The 15,459-nt window shown below is 41.3% G+C and overlaps 2 protein-coding genes and 1 non-coding gene across 4 annotated transcripts; 1 reads left to right on the top strand and 2 right to left on the bottom strand.

Moving 5' to 3' along the window:
- Positions 1-2,278: 2,278 nt before the first annotated feature.
- On the bottom strand, positions 2,279-3,673 carry rps20 (ribosomal protein S20). The gene is made up of 4 exons (XM_005950652.3): positions 3,516-3,673; positions 2,849-2,948; positions 2,593-2,666; positions 2,279-2,502 (listed from the first exon to the last, which is right to left on the bottom strand). The coding sequence occupies exons 1-4, from the start codon at positions 3,516-3,518 to the stop codon at positions 2,320-2,322; spliced, it is 360 nt and encodes a 119-aa protein (XP_005950714.1). The 5' UTR covers positions 3,519-3,673; the 3' UTR covers positions 2,279-2,319.
- LOC121812781 lies at positions 2,737-2,803 on the bottom strand. Its single transcript, XR_006053324.1, has one exon. It is a non-coding gene; the product is annotated as a small nucleolar RNA U54 (small nucleolar RNA).
- Positions 3,674-5,339: 1,666 nt separating the features above from the next.
- LOC102295152 (ankyrin repeat and SAM domain-containing protein 6) lies at positions 5,340-14,367 on the top strand. Of its 2 annotated transcripts, none has more exons than XM_014330458.2 (18): positions 5,340-5,970; positions 6,806-7,024; positions 7,115-7,316; positions 7,490-7,640; positions 9,265-9,309; positions 9,407-9,611; positions 9,885-9,991; positions 10,509-10,660; positions 10,749-10,986; positions 11,120-11,169; positions 11,250-11,444; positions 11,544-11,706; positions 11,797-12,023; positions 12,143-12,335; positions 12,474-12,541; positions 12,632-12,748; positions 13,005-13,101; positions 13,196-14,367. In XM_014330458.2, exons 1-18 carry the CDS (start codon positions 5,642-5,644, stop codon positions 13,243-13,245), a joined length of 2,808 nt encoding a protein of 935 aa, XP_014185944.1. In that variant the 5' UTR covers positions 5,340-5,641; the 3' UTR covers positions 13,246-14,367. The 2 variants fall into 2 exon arrangements, with proteins under 2 accessions (XP_014185944.1, XP_005950715.1); XM_005950653.3 differs by having other exon boundaries at positions 11,117-11,169.
- Positions 14,368-15,459: the final 1,092 nt, after the last annotated feature.

Genomic DNA, 15,459 nt, shown 5'->3' with positions numbered 1-15,459 from the left:
TAGGTTTTGAAAACAGCATCAGCAGAGTACACAGTAAAGGGGAAAGGAACAATTGTTCCTTTCAAATTTTTTACAAAACATCCAATCCTGGATCGTATCCATATCCACTTAGGATCGAGTGATCCAAATACACCACATTGTGACAATAACCACGGCATAGCAGCTGATGAGCAGCAGATAGATACTGCTCATGGCACCACTGGTGCAACTAGACTTGCAGTCAAGACTGTCTAAACCAAGACCAAGACCAGAGGGTATCGAGACCAAGACAAGACTAAGAACAAGTCGAGACAAAGTCGAGACGAGACAGAGACAGACAAAAAAGTCTTTAAACTGCAGCCAGATGCTGCTTCGTTTACGGGTGTCTGGCATATTTATGTGTTTTTGCTTTAGCACAGCCCTCCTCACTTGACTTGACGCACTTGACTGTCACGTCTCTCACCCTCTCTGTTTTTCACACAATGATATTATCCTATATCCTCGCATGTGATTGGCCACAATATGGAGGGATTGGAGCACAGCTGAACCACTGTGTGAGAGCTGAGCAGCGAAAGAAAATAAAGCGAGGGTAGAAATGACTGATAGATTAATAGGCTCTGTTTTGAGTTTTGTTCAAAAAAGAATGACTTCATATAGGAAAAAATAAATATCACATATGCAGGACACCTTAAACTGTATCAAGACACGAGGACTAAACCCCAATTCAAACAGACCCAGAACTGATCGGGAATCAAAACAGGACTACAAGAGTTCAAAATCAGGACTACTGAGGACTTAACCAAAACAGAACCAGAATCAAAACTAGATGATAGTAGCACTAAAAATCATCATAGACCTGCACTACACCTATTTTTTAATTCTACCAAAGTCCACTATTTAGATTCAGAGAAGTTTATATAATTATTCAGCCTTATTGTGCAAACAAGCCTGCAAAACTTAAGAAATATAGAATTTGAAAAGTAACAAATGGTATCTAAGAAGTTACTCTAGGTACTAGATACATGTTCTGATGAGTTTTGGCAAACAACCATTTGACTAACATGTGTGTCTCACCTGCTCTTGTTCCATCTCTGTTCTGTCCTCTCTGCTCCTCTCTCTCCCTCTCTGCTCCTCTCTCTCCCTCTTTGTGCTGACAATCAAGCCAAACACCAACATCATCAAATACACAGTTGAAACCAGACATTTACACACTCTTCAGATAAAAACACAAACACGTTTTTATTGTAACATCGAATCAGACTAAATGTTTATTTTTTTTTAGATTAATAAATATAAAAACATTTGTTAAATTTAAGAGAAACTACCTGTATTTCTTAATTGTAAATGGCACCAAATTGTATTCAAAATTGAGCCACACTTATGGAGCTCCACAATTCTTTTCCTGGTGTTTTGGTTGACATCTCTTGATTTTCCCATGTTAAAGAAACAGGCTCTGTGTTTTGCCTTATATGCATCCACAGCTGTGCCACCAGTTTACTCACATGGACTCTACTAACCTGTCAGAAGCTTCTTCAGCTCAGAATGGAATCGTCTGGAGTTTCTTATTAATTAACAATAAACTTAGTGTACATGTACTCCTAAATTTGATGAAAGTGATTAAAATAGACAGCTCCCTCTTTTTATTCTGACATTTAACTAATTCAAAAGATATTTCTCAGTCTACTAGTGCCTGAGCTCGGATCATACCAAAATTAAAGGGAATTTAGTACTGTGCGCTATGTGCTTGGAATATGGTGTGTAGTTTTTGTTTTATACAGTTGTCAGTCAGGCATCTTACTATGAAACAAATTACACTCCAAAAGACCCCGGGATTCTGAAAAAATGACCCGGGCTTAAGCCCAGTAAGCCACCCCCCATGGTTGACTCCAAATCTCCCGAACACTTTGTCGATCTGAGAAAGCAAGACCAAGACCACATAAAAGTGAAGACCAGTCTCGAGACATCCAACTCTGGTTTACAGTTGTCACATTTCACTAGCCCCCTTAGTTCAAGGTTTCCCTAATAATCCTTCAACTGACAAATGTTTACACTCATTTTAACTTAGTAAAACCTTTGGCACTTTCTTTCCTTTAAGACATATTAATAAAAGGCAAATTTATATCTATTGCTTTTGAAAACTACAGCCAGTCAGTGAGCGTCTAAGACTGCTTTTTCAGGTTCCTTTATTTGTACCTGTAGGCAGATTTTGCTTAAGTTTACAATTAACATCTAGACACTCATCGCAAACTTGGCCCGTTTGAGGTTTCCCACCATCACAAACCCAAACACCACCACGTCATAGTTTCCTCATTCATTGCTTTATTGAAAAATCTGGGTCATTTATGCATCAGCGATAGTGACTTCGACCTCTACACCAGGTTCGATGCTGATGGAGGTGATCTGCTTGACAATTTCAGATGGGCTGTGCAGATCAATCAGGCGCTTATGGATCCTCATCTGGAAGCGATCCCAGGTTTTGGACCCTTCACCACAGGGAGTCTTTCTGGTGGTGATGCGCAGAGTCTGGAGGGAGGAAGAGAAATGCATTTTACTTTAATAAAATGATCAAGCATTCAGGATACGATAAGAGTTCTTAGCCATGGTCTTCAGTACCTTGGTTGGCATGCGGACAGGTCCCTTCACCTTCAGGTTCTTTTCCTTAGCCCCACGGATCAGGTCTGCGCAGACTGCAGAGCAGAAACACACAAAACTTGAAAACACGGCCAGTCATCACTTTGCCTTGATTTGCTTTCCAAGCCATGGCTCAGAATAGCGTATACATAAATCAGGGTTTATCAGTCAAATTTTTTGTCCTCATAGCTCAGGTCAGGTTAAACTCACAACATTAACTAAATCTGAGCTTAATTACCCTTCTCCAGAGATTTGACGTTGCGGCTGGTGAGGGTGATGCGGATGCGGTGGATGGCAACCTCAGTGTCAACTGGTGCCTTGCCGGTGTCCTTAAAAGCCTGGATGTGAGGAGGAAAAAGCAGTTACTCAGACCCATCCTTGATATTGCAGGACGATGTATTTTTTTTTTTTTTTTTTTAAAAAGGGGGAGATCTCAAGAACACGCGCAGCGAACTAGTTTAGGTTTGATTCCTTTTACACTGATTCGGAAGCCCGGGCAAAAGCACCTGAACGCAGCGGCAGAGAACTAATTTGGGACACCCCGATGAATAACGACACCCAGATGATTTACTTTCAGCAACAACCGGCCCCCACAAAACGCGCGAGTCAAGAGGAAGCTTGAACTTTATATAAGCGAGTCTTCTGCCTCGCTTAGAAATGCGCCGAAACGTTAACTGTGCATTTAACATCCACAGCCGCATGAATCTACAGCTTGCTAACGTTAGTAACTATCTACAGTCCGTTTGGACGGTGTTTATGAAGGGGCTGCGAGCGCCATTAGCTGTCGGCATTAGCAGCGACACTCCGTAGAACTCTTGAGTTCAAATTACTCTACAAATTATCAAGCAATTAGCAAAAACCAGCTGCATACAAGTTGTTGGTTGACCTAATCAAACAGCACATACCATTGTGAATATTCCTGACCGACTTATTCGGAAAAAAATTCAAGCGAACAGCGGTGAGCCAGGAAAGCACGCCACCAACGTGGTTAGCTCTCGGTGAAAAGACCGAGCACGGGCCAGTTTCCTCATATGTACTGCTCATCCGGAAGTCTTCTACTTCTTCGTTGGTGTTTCAAGCAGCTCCGTAACTAATAGCGACATCTATTAACGTGAGTTTGAAATTGCAGTGTGATCACGTATGTGCGTTTTAGATAAGACTGCAACTGTTACCTTTACTATTATTCCAGTAATAGTGATTTATAAAAACTGATAATGCCACAAATTTGTTACAGTAGTTGTTGTGTTGTTACTCGTATTCTATGGTAAATTCTTCATTCCAAAATGTGCATTTAGAAGCAAGAATCAAAATCTGAATATTTTTTAATCCCAGAGGAAATTAAAAGGTTACAGCAAGTTAAAGTATCAATATTAAATAATACAATATTTTACAAAATAGTTCTAATGATATAAATGGTTTAATTACACAAATTTCCGCAAAATATATCCCACAAAATTGAAATATAAAGTTGACACTGAGAAGCCCCTATCGTCATATTAAAGAAAAGAAACTGTTATTCCAACCCCCAGGGCACACCAGTAAACATGAAGCAAGAATTTTGAGTAAAATGTAAATGAAATATATGAAATCAAAGATTTATTTATTTAAATTAGCAATCATCACGGAAAATATACTTGGTATAAACTAAATATATGCCAATCAAGTAAATTTCATTTGACCAGATTCCATTAATTCTGACGTTTTACAATGTACAAATTGTATATGTAATTTAATTAGATAAATTTAAAATCATTTCCTTTTTGTTTTTGTGTTTTTGTTTGTTTGCTTGCTCTGACTGTACTGGCTGTGAAAACAAGCTATGAAAACAAATCGAATCCTGCAACAAACAAAGATTTTTTCATTAAGCTTGTTTTTTCTACTGAGAGAAAAAAAATCTCCCAGATTTTTAAAAATATTTTTTCAAATATATTTATTTATTTAAAGTAAACCTTATTTCAAAGTTTACATTAAAACTATATTTGTGTATATTGTGCAAATAATAATGCTCACTGTGAATACTGCTATTTGGTGTCTGTGGTTTGTAAAAAAAAAAAAAAAAAAAAGGAATAAAGTGAATTGTTGCATTTTTCCACCACTGGAGGGCAGTGGAAACACGTTTTTCGCACATCTGATCAGCTGTGCGTTTTCAGGACATAAATAACAATAACAATCATGACAACATTAAAAATAAACCAGAAACCTCGTGTTTTTAGCACTGTTAACCTCTGTATATCTACAACAACTAAATAACCTCTAAGTATGTAACGCAGAAACCTCAGACAACAACAGCAAACAGAGACATAAAAACCAGAGAACACTTCCGGTAAAAAAAAAACGTTTCAGAATAATACAATCATTGTTTGCAACAATTATGTTGACGCGAACAAAAAGTTAAGAAAGATGGTGATAGCTGAGTGAATAATATCAATATCAATACTATTCTGTGGAACACTACCCTTTTGATATTTACATTTTTAAATTATAAGATGTGTCATTTGCTTTGTGTCACAAAGTATATATTAAGGTTTGTGACACTGTATATTTTAAAATATTATCTTGGCTAATAATGTATCGGACACTAGTCATATACGAATGTGGAGTGAGGATATACAAACACAATGTAATGAAATATACTACGCAGCCGAGCTATAAGTGGGTTTGACCAAAGTACCCTAAAAGCTGATGGTACCTGAGTATGCTTTTGTTTTGAAAAGCAGAAGTTGCGCCGTGTAGCCACTAACTTCACCGTGGTCAGATTCCTAAACAAGTAACGGAACCGGGCATCGCCGGCTGATGGCCACAAAGTTGTTTTGTGAAGAACATTAGACTAAATGTAGAGACTGGAGAGGAGCTCCTTGGCGTATTGTTTGAAAGGAAGAACATTAACAACAAATCTGAACTTCATTTTGCTGTGCGTCATGATTTCCAAACACAGGCCGCCGCCAAGTGACAGAGGAGAACTTTTTCACAGTTAGCGTCGATAAAACAACTGGAAACTGAATAGAGACGAAACAGCGCGGCGAATAAAGACATGAATTTCGGGGTCCCCGTGAATTCGCGGCTACTTCTACGTGCCTGCGATGAGGGGGACTATGAAACGGCCCGGAGCATCCTGGAGCCCGGAGCCCCGAAGGAGTCCGGGCGGCAGAGCAGGCTGCGGTCAGAAGCGGGTTCGGAGTGTGACGCTGCGGACATGTTGTCTCTGATACCTGTGGACTGCACCGACGAAGAGGGAAACACCGGCCTGCAGTTCGCCTCGGCCAGCGGACACGAGAACCTGGTCCGGTTCTTGCTGAGAAAGGGGGCCTCAGTGGACAGTCGCAACAACTACGGCTGGACCCCACTGATGCAGGCTGCGAGGTGGGGCAGCTTGCTGGAGCTCATGTAACTCATGTAGCTCATGTAAGAGGGTGGCACCATACTCCTTCTAAAAATGTGCCTTTTTTATTTGCCACCGTGTGTTGTTAATCATAAAGTAATTAATATTAAAGGGCAGGAATCTTCCGATGCCCCTCCCCAATTCGTCGCATAAAAACACACATTTTAGTGACATGAGAGGGAGCAGATTGTGTTTAGTCTTGTTTCCTTTAATATCACAGGCCGCTCGGGGGTTTAACATTTGCGGAACTTAGTGGAGTTTCGTGGGTAACACTTTATAATACAGCCAGCGACAAATTCCACTGTAGTTAAATTGTATTTAAATGATTTTACTTGAAATTCAAATGTAATTATATTTTACCAACAGTTAATTACAAGAAGGCACATTATAATAACGGGGTAACAAGTCAGGTTTTTACAGGAAACAAAGATATCATCAAAATTTGCAGGCCAGTGAGAATTTATAATGATGGAGCCAAGCCTAGCTAAATTGATCTTAAAAGAAACAAAACCTTAATTTATGCCCTTATGTGCAGGCCGTATTATAAAGTAATACCATTGTTATCTAGAGATTTCAATGAGCCTTCAACCTTATTTATAGAGAAAATTCAAGTGCTTTGTAGCAAATTACTGTTCACTTTTATCCATTTTCTTTTTCTAATTTTGAACATACCTGTAGTTTTCTACACAGTCCTTGCTTAAAGTGCACTGGCATCTCTTTTGGAGCCTGTGATAGCTGGCTTAAAAAGAGCATCCTAATTCACCTAGAACAACTTCTACATGCAAAGTTCTTCCTCTGTCCTATTTCTCCTCCCAGGTTTGGCCACTTGACTGTCGCCCACATTCTTTTGGAGAACGGGGCAGAGATCAATGGGCGCAACAGGCTTGGAGCAAGCGTCCTGACCATGGCGGCTCGCGGGGGACACACTCATGTAGTCAAGCTGCTTCTGGAGAGCGGTGCGTACGTGGATGACTTTGATCACCTGGCTGTTGCTGCAGAGGCGGTCTCCAATGGCAACAATAACAACAGCTGCAGGTTTTTTCTCTTTTTCAAGTAAATTTGTAGCCCAGTGTGATATCTAACTAACATCCTCCACTGTTTTGTGTTTTGGGGTTTTTTTCACAGCGGAGCCAGTTTTGGACCCGGTGAAGGCTGTCTGGGAGGAGGAGGTGGCAGAGAATTCATGGACATCACAGCGTTGATGGTGGCGTCTCAGCACGGTCATGAGGCCGTTGTGTGCCTGCTGCTGGAGTGGGGCTCTGATGTAAAGTTCTCTCAGAAGACCACTGGATGGGGACCACTGATGCTGTCCACTCTAAGTGGGAAGGTAGGGTTTAAAACATTGACGGTTGGATGGATAAAAAAAGATATATATATTTAGCACATTGTGGGTATGTTGGTGGCATTTATTAATGGGTTTTTATAAATTGTTTAAAATGGACCTGGGCTAATTTTCTGTAGGACCTGGTGATTAAAGCTGTGTGTGTGTGTTTTGCAAAGGTGGCTGTGGCTCAGCAGCTGGTGGAACGCGGAGCTGACCCAGACCGAATCAACGTTCTGTCCAAGACAGCCTTTGAACTGGCCATGCAGCTGAAACAGAGAGACATCAAGGCTTATTTGGACTCCATCACTACTGTCAGACCACAGACAGGTACGGCCTTCCCTCAGTTACTCATTCAGACTTTGCTGTCTTGGCCTGATGATAAAGTACAGTAGTGCCATCGCATATTATACACGCCCTTGTAAAAGAACAGTTAAAAACTCATCTTTTTAAACTTGCTTTTGGTTGATTTTTGTTCTTATGTTTTAGCTTGAAGCACTTTGTGATTTTATCTTGAAAGGTGTTATATAAATAAAAATTTACTTATTTACATCTTCCAGTCTGAAAAACTTTAGAAGCAAACTGAAGGAGCTGAGCGGCTGAGCCTGCACACACATTGTTACATGTTTCCTAAAAAGAACAAATACTGGCTGTCCTGTCTTCCTTCCCTCACCCCTTAGCGGTCGCAGCATGACTGCCCCTCCTGGTTCTGTTGAAGGTTTCTTCCTGTTAGAAGGGAGTTTTTTCCTCTCCACCGTTGCCAAGTGGTTTTCATAGTGGGTCATCTGATTGTTGGGGTTTATTATTATTATTATTAATACTAAAATTAAATCAGCCAAAGCAGACACAAATAACATGGATAACATCAGTATAGAACTTCAACTTCACATGTATCTTCAGTATAGAACATAAAAAGAACATATAAAGGAAATAGTGGTTTCCACAGTAGGCCTTGTGTTAATACACTTCACTGTATAGTATAATGAAGGAGTCAGTTGAATGTTTTTATGTTTTATGTTATTATCAGAGAATAGCAGAGTGACGTAATAGTGCAAAAAGTTTTTGCAAAAAGACAAAATAAAGTAAATACTCAACTTTTTAGTGTTTTCTGAGAGTGTGTGGTGCTTTGAAAGCTTTTGAATTTTATTTTGGTAGCACCATGTCGTCAAGAGAATCCATCCCCCACTCCCGACCCCCTGCAGGATGCGAATGCACTTCAGTTAACATTAACGTGAGAGGCGCCAGAGGAGCTCAGCCTCTTTGTTTCATGGCTCTTCTCACAGGTAGTTCAGGTTTTTAGCTCACATTACCAACGTAGCCACACGCAGTGTATATTTCAAAGGTTTTAATTGCAGCATGCAAACAAGGAAAAGTGTGAAAAGACAAATCAGGCAGATTTGCTAGCGAAAACTACAAGTTTTAGTTTCTAACGATGTACAAGTTCTGGTGAGGTTCTTATTACTCTTATCTGAAGTTCAGGAGTGGGCCCACCTTTCAGACATCGCTGGTTTACTGCTGCAAATGCCCACCTGCCCTATGCAACTGTTTGTGGGAACTGAGAGGGATTTATCAGGATTCGAAGCCACTGCCTTCCCCAAACCACAGCGTCAGCCTCTGGCTTAGCTCTTTGCTTCTCATTAACGTGTCATCTTCATTAGCAGTACATTCTGGTAAATCACATTTGGAGCTTTAGTTCTTGCTAGTGAATGCGTCTTTCACCGCTCTACTTTTCTGCCTTTTTTCTTTTTTTTCTAAGCAGTCTAGCACATAAATTATATTTGATGTGATTTATGTGTGTGTTGAACTCTGTAGCATGTAACAGTTGTGTACTTATCACCCCAGCCCCGCCCCCCACGCTGCCTGATTTTTGCTGAGCTATGTGGAGTCTGGCCGAGCGGGGCTGTGTTTTTTCCAGATCTCTTTCCTCTTCTCATTCTCACTTGTTTCTTCGCAGATGATGAGAGAAGAAGGCCAGATGTGCTCAGCGCTCTGAAATTAGGTAAGCTGAATCGAACAGATAAACCTGGAGGAAAAGTTTTTGGGAAACGAATGACTTTACATGCCTCTACACATCTGTAAATATGTTTTCTTCTCAGGAAATTCACAGCTGGTCAAAGAAATCCTGGAGGAGGATCCTGCTCAGGTGAATTTGTCCAATCAGGAGGGAGCTACGCCTCTCATGATGGCAGCAGTAAGCGGCCAGTTAGAGGTGGTTCAGCTGATGGTGGAGAAGAATGCCGACATAGATAAACAAGATGGTGTCCATGGGTGGACCGCTTTAATGCAGGCCACCTACCACGGGTGAGGAGAAGCTGCTGGTTTGTTTCAACCAGAAAATTGCTTTTTTATTAGAATGATTTAGATCAATTTGAGGTTAAGAAGTTTGGCTCAGGTGTTAAACACTGTTGTTGCTGTCCTGCTGATTTTGAATGTACATTAGAACAGGTTTCTACTACAGAGTGACAAAAAGTCAATACCATATTTAATATCAGGATGTCTGACTTCCAAAGTCATACACAGAGCAAGTATCATTTCTTACACTGTCTTTTGTTTTCTCCTCCGCCCTCCATTCAGCAATAAAGACGTTGTCAAGTACTTGTTGAATCAAGGTGCTGATGTCAACCTCCGAGCTAAGAATGGATACACAGCGTTTGATTTGGTTATGCTGCTCAATGATCCAGGTAGTTCTTCCTGTCATTGCTCCGTCTAATAACACTTTGGGAAAACCTCAGCTAAAGACTATAATTCATTCATAATCAGCTAAAAAAACCAACCAACCAAAAGGCATCCACCATTTGTGAAATCCCTTATTTAAACCTTTTAAATAAAGTAGTGTACTTAAGATGAGGATACAGGACACACGTAGTGATTTCATAATATCAACCAATCAAAATTGGAATAAAAAGAATTGAATCTTTTTTCAGTTATATTTGCTTTTAGAAAAGCTCATCCCTGGACTTTGGTTTTAGCAGTAAGTGAGGAGGTTGTTTTTTGAAGTATTAGCTGTGTGAAACGAGCTGTTTGAATGTGATGGGTGTTTATCAGTTTGTCTAATCAAACAATTCATCTATTAATAGAGAAAATAATCAGTAGAATGATCTATGATAACGATCATGAAACAGGTCGACTTAAATCCCTCGCGTTTTGCAAGTTATTAACTGCATATACTCATAATTGTTTCCCTGTGTTTTCTGTCAGACACTGAGCTGGTGCGTCTGTTAGCATCCGTGTGCATGCAGGTAGACAAAGATAAGTCGAAACACCGCGCCAGAACTTTAATGACGCGCTCCAAGAGTCGACAGTCCCTCAACAATGTCCCCGTGCCGCCCGATGACAAAGGAGGCCTTAAGGTAAAAATGTAATTTGCAAAGTTGCTTTCTATCAAGGATATCACAATAGTTTTGGTTATAACGCTCCTTTGTGTCCACCCTCTTCCAGTCCTGGTGGAGTAGGATGTCGAACCGCTTCCGTCGGCTCAAGTTAACTCACACTCTCAGGCATGGCCTTTCAGCCAATCGCCTGGCTCCATTTCCAGACGATGCTGAGAGTTCACTGGATGCCACGATGAAGGCGAACAGGAAGTCCGCTGCTGTTTCCAACGGGGCGGTGGCACCTACTCCTGCTGTAGCAGGGAATGACATGAGCACCGCCTGGGCAGTGAAGACCAAAGATGGTGGTGAGTCAGTTTCCTGAAAACCATGAATGACATCACATGTCCATGAGATGTTTAGGGTAAATGTAGCTGAGCATATGTCCAGCTTTATGTGAGCAAAGTAATGTATAAATGTGATGTATTCTCCTTTCAGCAGGTCACTGCAGAGCATCCTCAGAGAAAGACGACTTTCTAATAACCACGATGGTAGGAGCACTATCCTGGATTAGGGTTCTTTTAGTTTTAAGACGTGTTTGTGACTCTTAGTATGTGTATGTCTAATTTAGTTGAGAAGCGGGGCCCCCTTGACTCGGCTGCCAAATGACAAGCTGAAAGCAGTGATTCCTCCCTTCTTGCCACCCTCCAACTTTGAGCCGTGGAACTCGGACCGCTCACGCGTCCTCAGGGAGGGCAAGAGCGAAGTGCCCCGCCTGCCCATGCCACCACAGAGGAAGCTGAACAGCAGTGGAAACTCAGATATTGTGAGTCCTTTTGGGTGTTAGACAGAGAGGGTTTTAGTTCAGGTCAGAGAAGGCGAAATTTGTCCTTATGCCGCTCCTTCTCTCTCCTTTATGGGACAGACATCCATCAGCCGTGTGGTCAGCAGGTCCATTAAGTTTCCCAGTATCCCCAAGGGACCATCTTCATCCTCTCCTTCCAACTCTGGTCACTATCACTCCCCCCACTCCTCTGGAGGCTCAAATGGAGTGGCGGGACTCAACCGGGACTCCCACAACCGTTCAGGTTCGCAAGTAAAAACATTAAAAGCAAAAAGTGATTGCATGACACAGGGGCTGCAAAACACATCGCAATCTTGCTTTCTCCTTACACCAGGGGGCAGTGCAGACAGCGTGCTCTCCCAGATAGCAGCCCAACGGAAAAGAGCAGCCGGCCTTATAGAGGTAAAGAGCCAACCTCCGGAAAAACAGCACAACCAGACGCCGAGTCAAGCCCCACTACCACCACCAGTTTCAGCACCTGGTTTACCCCTGCCTGACATCAGCCTTCCTGACATTCACACCCATCCCAGCCTTGTTGCCTCAGACATCCATTCCAGAAAGGTCTCAACTTTCTTTCACAGGTTTTCTTTGACAGTAACTCTTAATGTCTTGTAAAGCTGTGTAAAAACAGCCAGAGCTGAACAAATACCACCGTCCACTCTCACTGTCCTCCTTTGTAGAAAATGGAGTTGAAAAAGAGACCTCAGTCTGGGAATTCCTCGACTTCCAAGAGCACATCGCCCACTCTCACACCGTCTCCTTCCCCAACACCCAAGATTCCCCCCGTGCCAGGAGACTCTCTGTCCTCAGCCTCTTCTCATCCACGCTCCAAGAGCAGCGGAGGATCCAGCAGCGGAACCATCACAGATGAAGGTGTCGGCGCATTTTATTCAGCATTAACCCAAATCATCATCATGCATGGATTGTGTTCTTTTATGTACACCATGTGCTTTGATGTGAAATAAGTATGAGTGGTATCAGTTTCCCTTATAGTTTTTTTCACTTTTTCAGATGAGCTGTCCAGTATTTTGAAGAAACTGTCCCTTGAGAAATACCAGCCTATATTTGAGGAACAAGAGGTACTCCGTCTTTTCTTTCTTAGTCTTCTAACCATACATTTTCACTCTTAAAGCCCAAAAATGCATCACTTTTCTTTTCTTGTCTTTTAGGTGGATATGGAAGCATTCCTGACTTTAACCGATGGAGACCTGAAGGAGCTGGGCATCAAAACAGACGGACCCAGACAACAGATCTTGGCTGCCATATCAGAGCTCAATGCTGGAAAGGTACGTTCGGTTTAGCGTGGTTATGCATTTCAAAGTTGCTTCCAGCAATCTATTTTGTGCTGTATCTTTCTAATGTATATCCTAACATTATGTCTTAATAATAAACTGCCTGAGCCACAAGAGACATATAGAGGGAATGTAACATATATAGTGTTACAGTGGATTCATACCAGATATGGCTGCTTTTAAAGAACATTTACAGCATCTTTCTGTAATCTGTTCCTAATGCATAATGATCACTGTTGTCTGTCATCAGGGTAGAGAGAGGCAGATTCTTCAAGAGACCATCCATAACTTCCAGTCTTCTTTTGGTAGTAGTGCCAGTAACCCCAGGCAACCAGGACAATCACGCTGTAAGTAGTGAAAACAAGTTTGGGGGCCTGTTGAAAGACTTCATAAAGACAGCATCTTGATCTGTTTATCCGTCTACCTGCTGTCATTCTTTAGCTCCAACAAGCTGGATGAGACACCAGGTTCGTTCCTCTAGCAAAAGGTAACCCCATCGACTTGATGCACACGTGGAAGAAAACCAAAGGTACTTAGAGTAAGAGTAAAGTGCTGCTGACACCCTGCCAAGATGCGAACGACATGGAGACTTGGCGTGTTCTTGACCAGTAGAGATCTCAGTGCAAGAGGACCATGCGTCAAAAAGACCAATCAGGTTGTAATAAACTGCCTGTGTCGGACCCTCCTGGACCAAAGTGTCTCTGTCATGGATTATAAAGCAGGGGTTCAGTGTATGGGTTTAGTGCCCTGCTGCTTTGAACAAGCACATGATGTTACCACGGTATGAGGCTTTCATGGTACAGTGACAGTGTCAGGAAAGTGTGTTACGCAGATGTTAAAGTCAGGTACAAGGAACCTTAAAGGTAATAAAAGAGATTTTTTTTTATTTCTTTGGTTGACCAAAGGCTTTATTGAAAGTAAAAAATATTTTTAAATGCTAAAGAAGTTATAAGTAAAACTAATCTTCTTTAGAAATAAATAGATAAAATAAATAATAGCTTGTGTGTGTGGCTGAAGCTGACGAGTCTGGCAGATAGTTCAGTAAGAAAGAAGATCCTCTGTCGTGCTGCTTCTTTCAGTAGTGTGGATGAGTAAACAGTGTTAGGGTTAGGGTTAACCCTAACCCTCACTGTCAATTTTCATACATTGTATACCGTGAAAAACAGGAACCCCACTGCCACCTTAGCTGCAAAATATACTTTGAATAATGCAGCAGCTAACAGCAGCTGGGTAACGCAGGGAGTCGGGATAGTGAAAGACAAGAATGTTACACACAGCAGAGTGAGCGCGAGCCATGAGAGATATTTATTTTATCTCGACGAATGTGAGAAATGCAGCAGATGTATTGTAAAAGCGGCAGGTGAAGTCGAGAGGAAAGAACTAGCTGTTAGCTAGTAAGACTGTGACTGAGATTTATAGGCTGTGCTACAACTGAGAAGGTGCACCGATGAGGAGAGCCGATGGAGAAGGGAAAGTGAACTATTTTTAGTCAGCCAGTCCCCGGGACTGCTTTATACCAGTTTATGTGTTGAATTTTTAAACCACTAATGTACACAGATGACCTTATTAAAGACTGTGCTGTCATGAGTAAATAAAACATTACGATGATGTAACAACATGTTCTTTTTTTTTTCTTTTCTGTTTAATACTTTATTGGATTTGTGATGAGAAAACTTTGGCAAAAACATTTTGGGAACATTTTATGAGGAGTATAAATTTAGTTTAAAAGAAGCAACAGTTGAGCAACAGTTTCCACTCAGCTCACTCCGTTCATCCCTCTGGCCCCGCCGTGAAACACGGAGAGACAGACGGACTGCTATATCATTCCTAAATATCAGGTATTCTTGTTCCAAGTCTTAATCCAAATGATGGCCTGTGGTACTGTTCGGGATTGGTCAGTTAATGTGAAATGACGCTGATGCAATATCCTGTTTAGTCATGTCCCAAGTCTGGGAAACATAAATTCGAGGATGAATCACTAAACAAACTGAATGCAACTGGGTGTCCATAATTAAATGCAACAAAATGAAGTAAACACAGAATACAAAGTGCATTCAGCGGGGCCTTGGTTTTATAGCTGGAAACCAGGTTTAAGGTCTAACTTTGCTTGTTTAAGAACTTCATGTGAAAACAAATGATGTAAAAACAGTCTCCCATCCACAAGATGGCAGCGATGTGCAGTTGATGCAATAAATTATACTCGGTATAATAGCATGTAATGTTGTTCTGCACTGATTTAGGTGTGTGATTGTGTCTTCTGCTCGTTCCCCATGCTGTCACCAGAGACGGTTCAGTGAAGGCAAATAGAGAAGAAATGGTCAGTGTATCACATGAGGTTCCCCAGCAGCTTGAGCCTATAGCAGTATTAAAGGTTAAAAGCAATTTAATTAAAGCAAGTAAAGGTGCTTCGGGAAACCTGGTCAAGCCCTAACTATTAGCATTATCAAAAAAGGAAAGATTTAAGTCATCTTAAAAGTAGAAAGGAAGTCTGTCTCCTGAATTACTTTTAAATACTACAAGTCAGCCTCCAGCCTGAGAGTGCTGTGCTCTATTAGGTTAATAACAATGAGGCCTTTAAAAAACGATGGGGCCCAATTATTCAAAACATTGTCTGTGAGGAGAAAAAATGTAAATTAAATTCTGTATTTATGAGGGAGCCAAAGAAAGAAGTTAATATGGGAGAATATGCTCTTTCTTTGTATGTC

Source organism: Haplochromis burtoni, unplaced genomic scaffold (genome assembly GCF_018398535.1).
Source record: "Haplochromis burtoni strain Fernald_Lab_line unplaced genomic scaffold, NCSU_Asbu1 Contig_823, whole genome shotgun sequence".
NCBI lineage: Eukaryota > Metazoa > Chordata > Actinopteri > Cichliformes > Cichlidae > Haplochromis > Haplochromis burtoni.
The sequence above is the reverse complement of the archived record's forward strand: the minus strand, read 5'-3'. Positions and strand labels throughout refer to the sequence as shown.